This window comes from Aethalodelphis obliquidens, unplaced genomic scaffold, assembly GCF_003676395.1.
Source record: "Aethalodelphis obliquidens isolate GAN/ISIS:26980383/991018 unplaced genomic scaffold, ASM367639v1 scaffold20, whole genome shotgun sequence".
Taxonomy (NCBI): Eukaryota; Metazoa; Chordata; class Mammalia; order Artiodactyla; family Delphinidae; genus Aethalodelphis; species Aethalodelphis obliquidens.
The window spans coordinates 12,623,422-12,640,048 of NW_020837964.1; the positions used below are offsets into that span (position 1 = coordinate 12,623,422).

The 16,627-nt window shown below is 45.3% G+C and overlaps 1 protein-coding gene across 9 annotated transcripts in view; it reads left to right on the forward strand.

Moving 5' to 3' along the window:
• The window catches only part of WDR59 (WD repeat domain 59), a 109,192-nt gene that overhangs the window by 21,116 nt on the left and 71,449 nt on the right, over positions 1 to 16,627 (forward strand). For all 9 annotated transcript variants that reach the window (XM_027119278.1, XM_027119285.1, XM_027119276.1 and 6 more), the window contains exons 4-9: positions 380 to 465; positions 1,567 to 1,647; positions 3,832 to 3,869; positions 7,623 to 7,711; positions 11,640 to 11,756; positions 15,145 to 15,222. In XM_027119278.1, coding sequence (XP_026975079.1) covers positions 380 to 465; positions 1,567 to 1,647; positions 3,832 to 3,869; positions 7,623 to 7,711; positions 11,640 to 11,756; positions 15,145 to 15,222 — 489 coding nt within the window. The remainder of the gene's footprint in view (positions 1 to 379; positions 466 to 1,566; positions 1,648 to 3,831; positions 3,870 to 7,622; positions 7,712 to 11,639; positions 11,757 to 15,144; positions 15,223 to 16,627) is intronic.

Consider the following 16,627-nt stretch of genomic DNA (forward strand, 5'->3'; position numbering starts at 1 on the left):
TTGTAATTGTGGTTTCTTCTGGCCCATTTCCCTGTGTCTTTCTGCTTAACCCTTAAAGAAGTTCATATTTCAAGGAGTCTTCTATAATTTTGCCTTCTAGGACACCCTTTTAGTGGTGATTCTGTTTTCTTTCTCATGCATGTGTTTTTTCAAAGTGTGGTAGGTGGACTCCGGGCATTTGATGGTGGGAAGGGTGAGCTGAGAACATGGAGTGTGACAGCAGCTGGGGAGATGGGTGTGTGACCGTTAGGGCAGGGAGGATTTTCCTCTGATGGTTGGGGGCGGCTCCATAACCCATAGCTCACGTGCTCACGAGTGTGTCTGTAGCCTTAGTTCAGCCATAACTGTTCAAGATGGGTTTCCCCTTGTCTCTTTTCAGAGCAACCAACGTGTCGACCTTTATAAGTGGAAAGACGGCAGTGGGGAAGTCAGCACGACCTTACAAGGCCACACTCGTGTCATCAGGTAGGCACAGCCCTCCACTGCTCCCTGGCCTGTCTCACTTTGTCACAGTGTCTCAGGAAGTGAAACAAAGACACCGTCCCCCTCCAGGCTGGACCCTCTGTGTTGCATTGGCCCCAGGTGGCTGCTGCGTCCTTAGCAGTCCTGAAGTGATGGTCTTTGCAGCGAGGAACAGCCAGTGTTTAGGAGCCAGCATCCCTGTAGCTGTTAACCCCGATCCCAGGAGACACTTAGGTACAGCCTGGTCCAGAATAAAGGGTTAGAGCTGTTTGCTGTAGGAGGGAGATGAACTTACGCCCACAGAATCCCCCAGCTCATGGTCGGCGGTGCCCTGGAGCACAGAGACCTTGGGAGCCAGCCCTTTGCTCTCTGTCCAGACACAGTGGGGCACCACGTGGAGCTCCTGCATCATAGTCCGTTACCCAGATGCCCAGTTGCTTCCCACTCGTGGCCTTCCAGCTGGCTTCTGGAATGTTCCTGGATCCATCCTTTTCTGGGTGGGGAAAACTTCTTGTGAGAAGTAGCAGCAGGAAGTGTGGGAGTGGTGAAGCTGACGTGGGAGGTGATGGGAAAGGCCAGAACCTCCGGCCTGTGTTAACTGTTTGTGTAGCAAGTGCCTTTCAAGGAGTGAGGACGTGGGTGGGGAGGACCAGGGCCCTGCTTGCCCTCCTTGAAAACTGTGAGGCAACACGGCAGTTTGCCAGTGCTTTAAAGATGTTGGGTTTACTCAAGGTACCTGTGGTTGAGTCTGACTTAAAAAACGATGTCAACAATTACGTGGGGTTTTTTTCTTTGTTTTGTCTTAGTTTGCGCACATGCACGTATGTGCGCTTTTGTGTGTGTATGTGTTTTAAGTTGAAATGCTCTGTTTCTTGTGGTTTGGGGGAGCAGGTGGTAACCAGGGAAGGACCTGAAAGTTTCCTTCAGAGCTTGGTTAAGTCTTCTTTCCCAAAGAACTTTGGAGATTCCCAGCCTAAACCATGTTCAGGGGCCAATTAACAGTGACTTTCTGAAGCCACTAGAAATGAAATCTGCGAATGCTTTGGAAATGGACTCTGAATTTTTTCTCTTCGTTGTTGTCCTGTTTATTCCTTGTGTTTCCAGTGACTTGGACTGGGCAGTGTTTGAGTCAGATCTCCTGGTCACCAGCTCTGTGGACACCTACATCTACATTTGGGATATCAAGTAAGAACCGTTAAGAGGCATAACCCCTTGGCTGTGGGATGATCTGGGACCTTTGTTTTAGAGATCGGGTATCTTAATTTGGTTTTCCCTAGATGCAGACCCTGAGATGAGGAGACATTGCAGATACGTTGTTAGGAGGGGACAGAACTGCTATGGGGGTGGGAAGAGAGACAGGATCGGGAAGGCCACACAGAGAGGGCACATCATCTACTTGGGTACCACCATGAACAGGTGGAGCTTGGTCTTACTGGGAACACTAGGGGCTGGTGTACACTCCCTCCTCAGAGGTGTTCCCCTCCGAGGGCTGAGGAAGCGGGGGCGCCGTCACTGTCAGTCACTGGTTGAAGGCTGTCCCCGGGGGCCTCAGCTCCCTGGCACTTCAGGCCCATCACAGAGGTTTGCAAAATGGGCTTCAGCAGCCAGGGAAATCCCGTTGTCAGAGAACCACAGGTTCTGGCATTTGGAAGTCAGGCTGGAGCTTCCTGAAGTGGCAGGTGACGGTGGGGGCATTCTGATGGGTACAGACACACACGTGCTGCAGCGAGCAGTGCTGCAGGACAGCTGCTTTGCTCTTGGTGACGCTTCGCTTCCCCTCTGGAAAGGGGGCTGAGAGCCACCTCGTAGAGCAACTCTCCATGGAGCAAAGAGTGGAGGAGCGCCCAGCCCAGGGCCTGGCGCGTCCTGAGTTCTTACTAAACATCCATTCCCGTTTCTCTTTGTACAGCAGATTCCTTTCCCCGTAACTGTTAACTAGAGGGCCTGTGGCCTGTGGAGTCCCCAGAAAGGACACCCTCTCCCCAGCCAGGCCACTCTGCCCCCAAATGGCGGTGACTTTGTGATGCTTTACACTGAAAGGTAAACTGTAGGCAGAGGACAAGCCAGGTATTGAGGTTTGACTGACCAGACAGACCAGGGAAAGGGATCCTCAGGGAGTAAGGATGCACACAGCTGACTTCACCTGCATCCCATGCAGGTTAGCGCTTCCAAGGTGACAGGTCTAAGGGCAGCGCCAGAGGAGGGAGAAGGAGCAGAAAATCCAGGGGAAGTGGAAGAGAGGGGCTCTTAACGAGCAAACCGCCCCCTGGGAGCTCTGGGGCAAGCGTCCCTCATTTACATGAAATAGTTGTTTTCATAATTTAAAGACTGAAAGACACTTGAACTGACTTGCCTTCTCAGGTCTTCTGAACAGTAAGCCAGGGCTGCAGATTTGCCTTGTCTGGCCCTCCTAGCCCTAGGGGGCTGCCCAGTTCTGTCATTTTGACCATTCGTGGTGAATGGTTGAGTCTCCCATTGTATCCAGGCGTAGTTTAAAAAAAAAAAAAAAATCGTGGTAAAAGCCACAAAGCAAAATTTACCATCTTAATCATTTTTAAGAGTGCGGTTCAGTAGTGTTAAGTATGTTCACATTGTTGTGCAACAAAGCTCCAGAACTTTTTCATCGTGCAGAACTGAAAATCTGTACCCATTAACCAACTCCCCGTTTCCCCCTCCTCTCAGTCCCTGGCAGCCACCACTCTACTTTCTGTCTCTATGAATTTGACGACTCTAGGTACCACATGTAAGTGGAATCATACAGTGTTTGTCCTTTTGTGACTGACTTACGTCACTTAGTATAATATCCTCAGGGTGCGTCCATGTGGTAGCTCATGACAGTATTGCTTTCCTTTTTAAGGTCTAATAACAATCCATTGTATGTAGAGACAGTAGTGTATTTATCCGTTCATCAGTCGTGGACACTTAGGTTGCTTCTACCTCTTGGCTGTTGGGAACACCCAGAGTAGTTTTCCAGTCCACCTTGGCAGTGCTGTTGGTTCTTGCAGAATTACGCCTCCACGACTGTCCCGTTGTTCCACAGGAGAAATGACACCAGGAAGGGGTTCCCTTGGCTCCCTCCACCCCCACATCAGAGTCACCCAGGCCACGCCAGGTCGTGTAATTTGTTCTCTGTGGATACAACTGTATAATTGGAAATTCAGACTTAGCCTCAGCTGAAGAGGCTGAGAAAGTTCATCTCCCTGGAGGGAGACAGGCTTCTCTTTACACTACTTTTTAAGGTCCTCACATTCCCACTGAAGTCTAAGAACCCACTGAAAGGAAAGTGAAGAAATGCGAGCAGTGGGAGAAAGGCACCAGGTGGATGGGGGCAGGTGAACGGGCTTTTGACTTCTGACTCTTATGTTTCAGAGATACACGGAAGCCGACCGTTGCGCTGTCTGCTGTAGGTGAGTGGACGCCCCCCCGGCGGCCTGCATTCCCTTCCTTCCACTGCTTCGCTCCCACTGACCCCCCCGTCCCCCATGCCCCAGTCTCTGTCCACGGTCGTGTGCACGTCACAGGGCCCTTCTCCCGCTCTTCTCAGAAGTTAGAGTCAGGACTGTAGAATGTGGTCAGGAACTTATTTCAAAATTCAAGGGCAGGAGCCACATTGGTTTGTTTTTAAACTTTTTCTTGTGGAAACTTTCAAAAGTGTATAAAACTAGAAGAGGATGAATTGCCTTGTGTTCGTCATCCAGCTTGAACGTTGTCGACAGACAATCTTATTTCCTCTTTCACCCGCTGGTCCACCCACCCCTACCCCTATCCCCTTTGGGATTATTTTGAAGCAAATCCCAGGTGTCATATCATTTCATCAACAAATATTTCAGTTAAGTATTTTTAATAAGAGAAGAATCCTTTTAAAAAAAACATAACCACAATACCATTAGCATACCTAAAAATATTAACAGTAGCTCTTTAATGTCGTCAAATATTTAAGCAGTATTCAGATTTCCCCAGTAGTCTCGGTAGTTTTGTTTTTTGTTCTCTTTTTACAAATTATTTGAATCAATCCAAATAAAGTCCGTATTTATAAGTGGTTGATATATTTCTCATCTCTTTCAGTTGGTAGGTTTCTCCTCCCTTCCCTTTTTTGGTTTGTTTGTTTGTTTTTCCTTCCCTGCAGTTTCTTTACTGAAGAAACTGCGGTTTCCGCACAGTCTAGATTATACTGATTGTGTCTCCGTGGTATCATTTATGGGCATACTGAAACTTTGAAATCACTTTCTGAGCTACCTGTTTTCATCACTCTGTTGGAATTTGACTATTTTTGCAATGCTGCATTGGGCCTGTTACAGAGTATTCTCACCACTTCCTGAGAGTTGAACTTGGGCATAGAACCGGTATACCTTGCTCACCATGATGAAGCCCAGCCGTCAGTATTCTATTTTGGCCTCCTTGGTCAAAACAGATCATATTATCTGTCTCTTAAATCCTGCTTTTTTGTATCTTCTTGCGTCATGAATTCACATTTGGTGTTTGCTCCAAAATGATCACATGATTGTTCTTTTTATCCCCCTGCACCCCAACACCTCATCATTTGAAGGCATTAAACATCATGACTGTATTAAGCAGTTGGTTGGTTTGTTCTGTGAGGTTAGGGACCATGTCTGTCTTGTTCAGGGCTGCAGACCAGGGTCAGCCTAAGCGCCTGTCCTGTGGAGATGCTCTGGGAGTGTTTGTTCCATGGATGTGGAACTCAGGCACCTGTGTCGCTTGTGCTGAGTGCTTAACAGTTGTGCTGGTGCCTCCCTCACAACCTGTGCACACACACTTGTAGGCACTTATGACCTGAGGCATAGAATGGCCCACAGACGTGGTTGCAGAGGACACTGAGCTGAAAGAAACTACTAATGGTCTGTGAATGCCGCATTCATCCATCCCTGACTTTGTTGTTTCTACTTGCAGGCTTCTAAGTTAGATGGCTTATAGAGGACCTCTAAAAAGAAAGATTATTCTAATTGCTTTCTTTTGGGAGTCTTTCTGAAAAAACAGAGGTAGGAGACTTCTTTCTTTTTTGCACCTCAGTGAGGTCTCAGTGGTGGCAGAGCTCTCATTCCCTGAGAGGTGCAGCCCGGGTGCTGCGGCTCTCCAGAGCCTGTGGTCCTCATCTCTCTGTGAGCACATTGTTTATACCTTGGGGTAGGGGGTCAGTAAGAGCATGTCCGTGTGTGCTCCAGAGCATTATCTGTTTCTGAGGGCTCTTATGGTCTGGGAGGTCTCCGTTTGACCCTGGTGTCACAATCCTAGTAAAACACATTGAATTAGGGGGTTCCCAGAATCCTGTGGGAGGCTTCATGTTCTGATGGACCACCTACTGGGAAAGGCATATTTTCTTGGAACTTATTTTTCTTTTCTTTTTCCTTTTCTTCTGGTTTTATTGAGATATAATTGACACACAGCACTGTATAAGTTTGTGTACAGCATAATGATTTGACTTACGTACGTGATGAAATGATGACCACAGTAAATTGAGTGAGCATCCATCATCGCATTTAGACACAACATTAAAGACATAGAGAAAATTTTTTTTCCTGTGTTGTTGAATTCTTTGGTAACTGTCACGTGGAGACGGAGCAGTATTTTTTTTAAAAAATAAATTTATTTATTTATTTTTGGCTGCGTTGGGTCTTTGTTGCTGTGCGCAGGCTTTCTCTAGTTGCAGTGAGCGGAGGCTACTCTTCATTGCTGTATACAGGCTTCTCATTGCGGTGGCTTTTCTTTGTTGCAGAGCACGGGCTCCAGGCGTGCGGACTTCAGTAGTTGTGGCTCACGGGCTCTAGAGTGCAGGCTCAGTAGTTGTGGCACACGGGCCCAGTTGCTCCATGGCACGTGGGATCTTCCCGGACTGGGCCTTGAACCTGTGTCCCCTGCATTGGCAGGCGGATTCTTAACCATTGCGCCACCAGGAACCCTGGAGCAGTCTTTTTTTTACACACTTTCTCCTCTAGCTGATATCATTTCTTGCAAAGAAACTGGGTCTCCTAAGTAATAGGAGACCATCCTCCAACTTCAGGGTCTCCATCATTCGTTCTTAGGTGACTTAAGTGCCCTGTGTCTCAAGGAAAAAAAAACACAACAAAAAACCAAATAAGCAAACAAATACCCTCACCAAAACCAAGCAAGGGTAAAGTCTGGGCCTCACTCTATTTCCTGTTAGGTTCTAAGTCCTTGCTTCCTGTCTCATACTCTGCGGATTCTTGGTCAGGTTGCTCTCCAAAGTCCTGGATCCACTGCGGTGTCCCCAAGTAATAAACACCCACCCAAAGGGAGAGGGTGTCAAAGCAGAAATGTCATGTGTTGTCTGAGCAAAGAACAAGAAGAGGTGGAAGGAGAGTCATCGTGTGGTTCTGGTTTAACATAATCATCGTGATTATTTTGAGTCAGCTGGAAATGCTGCTATGTCCCAATTTTCCACCCGTCTCAGCCCCTTCTGGCATCTTCCAGTATGCCTCCTCTCTTACGTAGCTCTTTTGTCCCCATTGTTGTTACCTCTGTGTTCTGGCAGAGGACTGAGTTCACATGGTGCCAGGAGTGTTCCCTTTCCCTGTCTCCACGCAGGGCCACGTGTAACCGCTTGCTCATGGGGAGATGAGAGTGGGGGTGGGATGCACATAATTTTCTGAGGGCAGAATTGGGCCACACTGGGGCTTATTCTTCAGCTGAGCCTCATCTGGAGGCTGTGTTTTTCCAAGACACTCCCTCCCCCAGAAGCGAAACCAAAAAAACCAGTGTGGGAAGGAGCAGGCTTTGAGCTGAGGCTCTTCTGATTGGGAGCGCAAGCTTGGTGTCCAGGAGGATGAAGGGCCAGGTTGTGTGATGTGTCAGTTACCAGCCAGCAGAGCCGGGCTGAACCGCCGCTCTGTAAGAAACTGTATTTCCCTGCTGATTCTGCTCGGAGGTAACCTGAAGTTTTTTTTTTTTCTCCTTAGTGAGATTATTTCCTCAATTAGGTGACTCTGATCCTGTTCCCATGTGTTAATTCATTTATTCTTTGGCTTCATTTTCTCCTTAATGATGGAGCTGATACAGTCCTAGAAGCTTGAAGAGTTCTGTTCTTACTCATCCGGAGCTCATTATCCAGCTCCCCTGGATAAGCTCCACTCTGGTACTGAAGGCGTTGAGGGCAACAGCTTTCTTCCCCTGATTTTTCTTTGCAGCGGGTGCCTCACAGGTCAAATGGAATAAAAAAAACGCTAATTGCCTTGCCACCAGTCATGACGGGGATGTACGGATATGGGACAAGCGGGTAAGTAATCTTTTTCCCCTCTGAGAGGATCTGAAGAGGATGCTGTGAATAGCAGGACTTGTTTTGAGAGACCGGAGTACCCTGTGCAGCCTGGTTAATTGCCACGTTAAGATCCTAGTACCAGATGACATTTGCTTCCCGATCAAACTGGTGTTGATGGAAGATAAGGGAGTGAGACATTATGATCAGTGGTTAAGAAAATGAGCTTGGGGAATTCCCTGGCGGTCCAGCAGTTAGGACTCTGAGCTTGCACTGCAGGGGACACAGGTTCAATCCTCGGTCAGGGAACTAAGATCCCGCAAGCTGCGTGCTGCAGCCAAAAAAAAAAAAAAAAAGAAGATGAACTTGGCCTGACCTGAGCTAGCGTCCCATTTTGCTGCCTCCTGATTATGATATCAGGTGAGCCACAAACTTTTCCAAGCCTCAGTTTCCTTTTCTTCAGAATAAAGATGATAATAGTGTGTGTGTCCCTGAGGGGGTCAAGCCTGGGGGACCAGACACTATTCTAGAATGGTGAGCAGGCTTCATATTCCTGCCCCAGATTGCAAAGTGAAAACTCATTGTTCTAGGACATATACCATCTAGAATTAAATCACTGAGGCAGGATACTTGGTATGCTCAAATCTTCCCTTGGAAGTCTAGCTGTGCTGTCAGCCTCAAATGAGCCTGCAGAGGGTACGTTCTCCCTGCGTTAGCCCATGGACCTGAGAGGCATGAAAGAGTTGCAGGGTTCTGGGCTGCTACTGTAATGGCAAGTCTGGAAGTTTGATATGTTGGCATCAGTGAGAACAGCGATGCAGGGAAAGGGCCTCTTCCATGACTAGCTGCCAGACGATTGGGTAAGAATGCAGAGAGTGGTCGACTTCTGTAAGATCTGGGGTGTAAATTCTGCTTCCTGCTCTGTGAAACCTGCCTTCGTGGGGAGGACCTACTGTTAGTTTTCCTGGAACTTGTTCAGGAACTGTCCCAACTGGGATGCTGACTGTAAAGTCTCAGCCTTGCTTCCGGCTGCCCTGCTCCCTTCCCCTTCCAGCAGGGAATAAAGTCATACAGTTGGAGAGGAGAGGGAAGTGAAGCAGAGATTGGGAGGCTGCTGGTTTGGGTGCCAAGGCCTGCTGGGAAAGGGGTGTGCCGGCCGAAGCCCTCGCTTTAGGTGGCTCTTAGGTGACAAGGTGATTTTATAAGGAAAGGATGGATGGTGCATCTTCTATACGTTAGTTTTATCTCTGTCCCTTTAGTCCAGTCTGGTAATAGTCATTCTTCATCCATCTTTATTTCTTCAATTGGCAATTGGTTTTATTCATATTTGGCACTGGTATAGCATTTAAATATAGTAAATGGTCTAACTAAAATGTTTGGTTAATTTGTAGTACTCGTGTATTTGCTTTAGACTGTTTTCAGAGCCATAGGCAAAATAAACGATTGGGTATTTAGCCATGAACTCGGTGAGGACCTGTTTTCCAAAACAGTAGCTGTGTTCCTTATCTTGTAGAAATGTACTGCTGAACTGTTTCTTTCTAGCCTTCGGATTGGTCTACTCATAACCCTGACTTCCCTTAACGAGCCTTTTATCTATTTTGTTTAAAGAGCTTTAACTTTTTCTTGGCTATCAATACCTAGGACTTCTGTTCATATGGATTGTAAAGCTTGTTGGTTGTCATTTCACTTCTCTGGCACTTTCTAGTATCAAAGCAGGACTATTGGCAGCAAGCATCACAGGCTTAAAAAAGTGTAGTATCAGTGGTGATGTTGGATTTTCACTCAAATTCGTGAATGACTAGTAATACTAATATTTCTTTTTTTTTTTTTTTTTGCGGTACGCGGGCCTCTCACTGTTGTGGCATCTCCTGTTGCGGAGCACAGGCTCCGGACGTGCAGGCTCAGTGGCCATGGCTCACGGACCCAGCTGCTCCGCGGCATATGGGATCTTCCCAGACCGGGGCACGAACCTGTGTCCCCTGCATCGGCAGGCGGACTCTCAACCACTGCGCCACCAGGGAAGCCCAATACTAATATTTCTAAGTGTTTATAATGCACAGGCATTGTTCTAAGAACTTTTTGTGTATTGATTCATTTCTCTTTATAACTAACCTTTAAAGTAGGTAATATTATTACCCCATTCTACAGCTGAGTAAACTGAGGCACAGTTTGTTGCCAGGATTTAAATTCAGGGAGGCTGGTTCTGGAGATTGCACTGTTAACCTAATAGACCAGTGCTGATTACAGAAAGTAATACATGCTCTTTGTTGAAAATATAAAAGAGAAAATAAAAATCATTCATAGTCCTGCCCCAGAGACAAATGCTAATATTTTGGTGTTTTCTTTTCTTATGCTTTTTTTTAAAACATGGTTTATCGTATCATATGCATAGTTATGCATACTTTTTTCATTTAGCATTACAACAAATGCATTTCCCCTGTGTTATAAGCTCTTTCTAAGTATAACTTTTAATGGCTACATCATATTGTATCAGATAGCTGTACAATAATTGGTTCTAACATTTAATTATTCCCCACTTATTATTCATGTTGTTTCTGGTTTCTAGGTGTTCCAAATAACACCAAGATGAACGTCTTCGGTACCTAAAGCTTTTTGTGAATTTAGGATATTCCCTTAAGAAAGGAAGAATTTTAAGTCTGTTGATAAAAATTGTCCAGTTTTTTTCCCGAACAGGTTATACTATTTTATATGTATACCTGCAGTGACAAATGCAGCCTCACTGCATTGAATATTATTTACAAATATCTTCTAACTTGATAGCTAAAAACAATCTTTTAATGTTTTAATGTATGAATATATTTCTAAGGTTTCCTTCTGAATTTGTTTTATATATGCTTATTAATCATGTATTGTTTTCTTTTGTGATGTGTGTTCATTCTCTTTTTGAGGTCTTAGGGCTCGATCATTTTAAGCTTGGTGGTTTTCCGATATAGAGAACAAACTAGTGGTTACCAGTGGGAGAGGGAAGGGGGGAGGGGCACTACAGGGGTAGGGGATTATGCGGGACAAACTATTATGTACAAAACAAGCAACAATGTTGTGTTACGTTGTACAACACGGGAAATAAAGCCAATATTTTATAATAACTATAAATGGAGCATAACCTTTAAAAATTGTGAATCACTATATTGTACACCTGTAACATATAATATTGTACATCAACTATACTTCAATTAGAAAAAAAAAAGATTAGTGGTTTTACCCCCAGGATTGGGGTTGGGTCTGTTTAGATGTCACAGCCCCTCTTTGTGGGTGATTGTGAGGAAGGGGAGCAGGAATTGCAGACCACGGTACCAAAGGAGAAAAGCATCCACTACCTTGTGTCCTTCATTAAGGCCGTACCTGGAGCCAGAGCGGAAGTAGATTAGGCTCACAGGCCCGTATTCAGAGAATGTGTGAAGGAGAGCTGGAGAAGTCTTCTGTCGTTTGTTTTCAACAAAACAAATGGAGGGCTTCCCTGGCGGCACAGTGGTTGAGAGTCCGCCTGCCGATTCAGGGGACACGGGTTCGTGCCCCGGTCTGGGAAGATCCCACATGCTGCGGAGCGGCTGGGCCCATGAGCCATGGCCGCTGAGCCTGCGCGTCCGGAGCCTGTGCTCCGCAACGGGAGAGGCCACAACAGTGAGAGGCCCGTGTACCGCAAAAAAAAAAAACAACAAAGCGGAGTTTCTTAAGAGTAGAGATGGTCTCTGGGAGTTCTTTGTTGTTGTTTTGGCTGCGCTGTGCAGCATGCAGGATCTTAGTGTCCCGACCAGGGATCAAACCTGCGCCCCCCTCCAGTGGGAGCGCGGAGCCCTAACCACTGGACCGCCAGGGAATTCCTCTGGGAGTATTTTTGTATTCCCACTTGGCACCCAGCAGACTGTTATATGGTGGACACTATGAGTTCCTTCTGAAGTGACAACTCTCGTTGCTGATCCTGTTGCAGAAGCCCAGCACAGCAGTGGAGTATCTCGCAGCCCACCTCTCCAAAATCCACGGCCTGGACTGGCACCCAGACAGCGAGCACATTCTTGCTACCTCCAGTCAAGACAACTCTGTCAAGGTGAGCAGCATCCCCAGGGCAGTTGGGGGAGCGTGTTTGGGAGGCATCAGGGGTGTGTCAGCACTTTCTTCAGAAGGAAATTTGCAGTAGGTTAGCATGGCACGTGTTTCAGGGGTGCATGTGCTTTTTGGGGAGCTGGGCAAGTACACCTGGTTATGTGGTCCAGCGGGAGTGATGTAGTAGCACGTATCTGATATGGCTCCTGGCATTTGTTCAGAGGCTTTTCTTCTTTCCCTTTGTGAAAGGAAGTCTGAGACAAAAACATTTAGAAAGGAAAAGAAGTTTACTTGCCAAGCAGTTGTCAGGAAGTCCCATTTCAGGACTGGCTCATCAAAATAAAAACACAACAGATAAACAAATAAAGGAGAAAAACCCACATGGTCATTAAAGTTATCAAGTTTACCATTAGTCTGGGGTGGAAAAAGCAATTTTCTCAGGTGATTATCACATCTGCACAAGTTAGGACGTCTTCGATCATCAGCATTTCACAAGTAGAGATGGAGTTGTTTTATTAGAGATTCTCTAAGTTACAGGAGATGCTCAAGGATTTATGTATGTCGGTGACCCTATTATTTTTGGTTTCTCTCAGTGTTTCTTGTTTGTTTATCCTCTCTGACTGTGGGATGTGATATGCACCCTTGTTCAAAAGGATGCAGGGCACAGAGTTAGCCGTGCCCCACAGTTCCTGCATATGATCAGGTCTCTGCCTGGAAGGACAGAGATTTGATTGCAGAAATTTGCTTAGCAACTTTAGGATTCAGCTTCAGCAATTTAATGCTTTGTTTTATTTACACAGGCATGTACGTCTTTTTGGTATGGTTAGCAAAGCTAGAATCGTACACTCAGGCTTAATTCTAACTTCTCTCTGGAGGTTTGTAAATCCCCTGGGGTTGTAGTTTATTCTTATGTGCCAACAGTGGTTTTTCTGTTTGTTTGTTTGTTTGTTTTGGATTTAAGTGTTGTCCCCATTCCCCATCAGCTTGTTTCCCAACTTCAGGAACCAGTAATCATCTGATTCACCTCCTTCTCTTTCTTTGAGGTCCCCAAGTTTGTCTATGTTCACTGACAACTTTACTACCCTTGAGGCTCGGATTCCATAGGTAATAAAGTAGAAACAGACCAGTTTCCACATGTGAAACACAGTCCTTATTCCTTACTAGTGGGCTTAGCTTATGAATTAAATGAGATTTTGGGCATGGTATTTGATTTATTCCACTATACCCTGGTAGGAAGACAGTTTTTACTGAACATATACAAATAACATAATTGTAAAAAGTGAAGCAATTTAGAGGCACTTATAATAGTCAGCCATTGTTTTTAGTAATTGGTTGATAAGGCTCAATGCATGCCATTTTTTCCTACATAATCATTTTCTTTAGTTTATCTGACAATTTATTAGCTTATAATTTATAACAATAATTTTCATTCTATTTGTCTTTTGTGAATTCTAAGGGGTCTGCTGGAACAAGATACCGTTGAATGAGTTTCACTTCACTTTGTAGGTTGTAAACTGTAAAACTGTTGTATTGAGGGTTAGAGCTAGATCAAGAAGAAAGAAAAGGATTTTTCTTCTATGGCCATTAAAAATAGAACATGAACTGTAATGAAATTCGTTCATGTCAGTTTGGATAAACAATTGTTTTTTTCCTTATCTTGGGGTAAGCAGGCTATTTTACAAAATTGCCATCTTCCAGGCTGAGTCCTGGAAATCCAGACCCAGTCCCCTTGTGCATTCTGACATGTTCGTGGTATAAGGGAAGCCATATTGAGAAACCCGTACCCAGCGGCTGTTTCCTGTGATGTCAGCAGTCAGGAACCTGGTTCTTGACCGAGGGTCTTCCGACATTTCTTCAGAAAAATTTCTTTTTGATCCCTAGCTTGGAGCAGAGGCCTTTGGCAATGGTAAGAGGAAAGCAGAAGTTACCTATGGATAAGAGGCAGCATGGCTCTGGTTAACTTATTATAATAACCAACTTTATCACATTGAAATAGACTGAAGTCCTCCATTCAACTATAATGTAATCATTTCATAAGACCCCATCAATGATGGCCTTGAGAATAAGAGCTTTTTTTTTTTTTCCGGTACACGGGCCTCTCACTGTTGTGGCCTCTCCCGTTGTGGAGCACAGGCTCCGGATGCGCAGGCTCAGCGGCCATGGCTCACGAGCCCAGCTGCTCCGCGGCATGTGGGATCTTCCCGGACCGGGGCACGAACCCGCATCCCCTGCATCGGCAGGCGGACTCTCAACCACTGCGCCACCAGGGAAGCCCCTGTCACCTGTTTTTGACAATAGTTCCTTAATACCTGATAGTTCAGAGTTTCAGTCTTGGCCCTCCTGCCTTTGGTGCTCTGCCATTTCCTGCTTTCATGGCAAATGCTTGAGCTCTAAGTGTGTTTGTTTTTCTGTTAAAAGCATAAACGTCTCTAAGGCTCAGTTTTTGTCTGGCTCACCTGTGTGTTCCCTGCACCTTCCGTGTTGGAGTGGGTGGAAGAGTGGACGTGAGTGGTTGGGCCCCAAATAGTCGCACGGTCACCTTTTTGCTGTGTGGCCTTGACAAGTTACATCGTTTAGTAATTTAGCTTCCACCCTTGAAAAAGAGATTCATAACACCCACTGTATGATTGTTGTAAGGATTAGATGGGATGAAACTCTTAAAGCTCTAAGCATCTGTCTGAAATGCAGTCAGCAGTCAGTACATTTTTAACTACTAGCGATAGCGGTAGTTAATTTAGTAGTTAAATTACTCTATGTGGTGTGAAGTGATACAGGATGAAAAGTTGTCACTCCTACCTTTCAACTATGAAGGTAGTTTAATAGGCAGGCTGGCAGTGATCTGCCTCAAGGAGCGATCCTCATGTGTTCACAGAAGTCTTTGTTTCTCCTATAATGCTTCTAAGTGTGAAAGGGGCATTTCCTGTGTGTCTCTGTCACAGGAGCATGGCCATGGGGGCTGACTCAAATGCAGTTAGAGGACAGAAAGCATGGAATTTGAAGGCTAGGCTTATTTCTTTACTGTTTTTTTTTAAAAAATATTTATTTATTTATTTGGCTGCATTGGGTCTTAGTTGTGGCACGCGGGATCTTTGTTGAGTCATGGGGGATCTTTCATTGCGGTGCACGGGCTTCTGTCTAGTTGTGGCACTTGGGCTCAGTAGTTGTGGTGTGCGGGCTCTCTAGTTGTGGCACACAGGCTTAGTTGCCCCGCGGCATGTGGGATCTTAGTTCTCCAACCAGGGATTGAACCTGCATCCCCTGCATTGGAAGGAGGATTCTTAACCACTGGACCACCAGGGAAGTCCCGGCTATGCTTATTTTGATAGTTGAGTTTTTTTGGTTTTTTTTTAATGGCATTTATTTCACAAATTGTACTGCTTTCTTTCTTCCAGTTCTGGGATTACCGCCAGCCTCGGAAATACCTCAATATTCTCCCTTGCCAGGTGCCTGTCTGGAAGGCCCGATACACTGTGAGTGAGATGCCCTACCTCTTGCTCGGAAACATTATCTAGGTGTTTTGGACAGAAGGGGCCAGGGACATTTCCTCTTATTTTTTTGTGAGACAGTTTTCTCCTTCTGTCTTGGTTTAGAAGTGGGACAAAGGTGGTAATGACGGCATAAAAGCTGTTACCTATTTAAAAATTTGCCCTTGGGTCGTTGGGTGAGACTCTCTACTAGAAGTGCTAGACTAGCTGGGCTGGAGAGCTGGGCAGTGTGAAGGTGGTCAGTAAGGGAGGGGAAGAGGGTAAGCTGGAGGGTTGAGAGGCTGGAGGTCAGTGGATCGTGGTGGAAGGAACTCTGGCTTTAGATTCAGAAGACCTTGGTTTAGGGCTTGGCAATGACATTTAATTTTTTTCTCCAGCTTTACTGAGATATAATTGACATATAACATGGCATAAGTTCAAGGTATACAGCATGTTGATATGTTACACTTACATATTGCCAAACAGTTACCACTGTAGCATTTGTACCATCGTCACATAATTACCATCTCTTTTCTGCAATGAGAACATTTAAGATCTACTCTCTTAACTCTCAAGTATATCATATGGTGCTATTAACCATAATCACACGCTGTACATTAGATCTCCAGAGCTTATTCATCTTATAACCAGAAGTTTGTACCCTTTGACCAGCATCTCCCTGTTTCTCCCACCCCCAACCCCTGGTAACCACCGTTCTACTCTGTTTCTATGAGTTCAGCTTTTTAGATTCCACGTATAATGATATCGTACAGTATTTATCTTTGTCTGACTTATTTCACTTACCATAACGCCCTCAAGGTCCATCCATATTGTGACAAATGGCAGGGTTTCCTTGTTTCTTGTCGCTGAATAATATTCCATTGTATATGTACCACATCTTCTTTATTCATTCATCCATTAACGGACATGTAGGTTGTTTCTATATCTTGGCTATTGTGAATAATGCTGTAATGAGCCATTTAATACTTGTGTGGCCTTGGGCAAGCCACCTGTGTTTTTTGAGTAATAGTTTCCTCCTGTGTCAAACATGAATAATAGTGTTTAATATCCCTTGCTCTTTTTAAAAATTGTGATAAAATTCCTTATTTTTAAGTGTCCAGTTCGGTGGCATTTAGTACCTGTACAATATGTTTTCCCTTTGGAAAAAAAACATGTATGAAAATGCTGTATAAACCACAAAATGCTACAAGTATAGTGGATAGGCTGTTACCGAGCTTCCAACTTTGTTGCCAGATGGATAATTGATCAGAGCTAATATATTTCCTTCAGTGTCAACTTGAAAGGGAGCACAGGGATGAATGGAGGGATCTTTATGCATTAGGCTGCCACCTGCTGCGTCATGACGTGAAGAAGAGAATTGGGGTATTACTTGGCCTTCGCATCTGGGAGC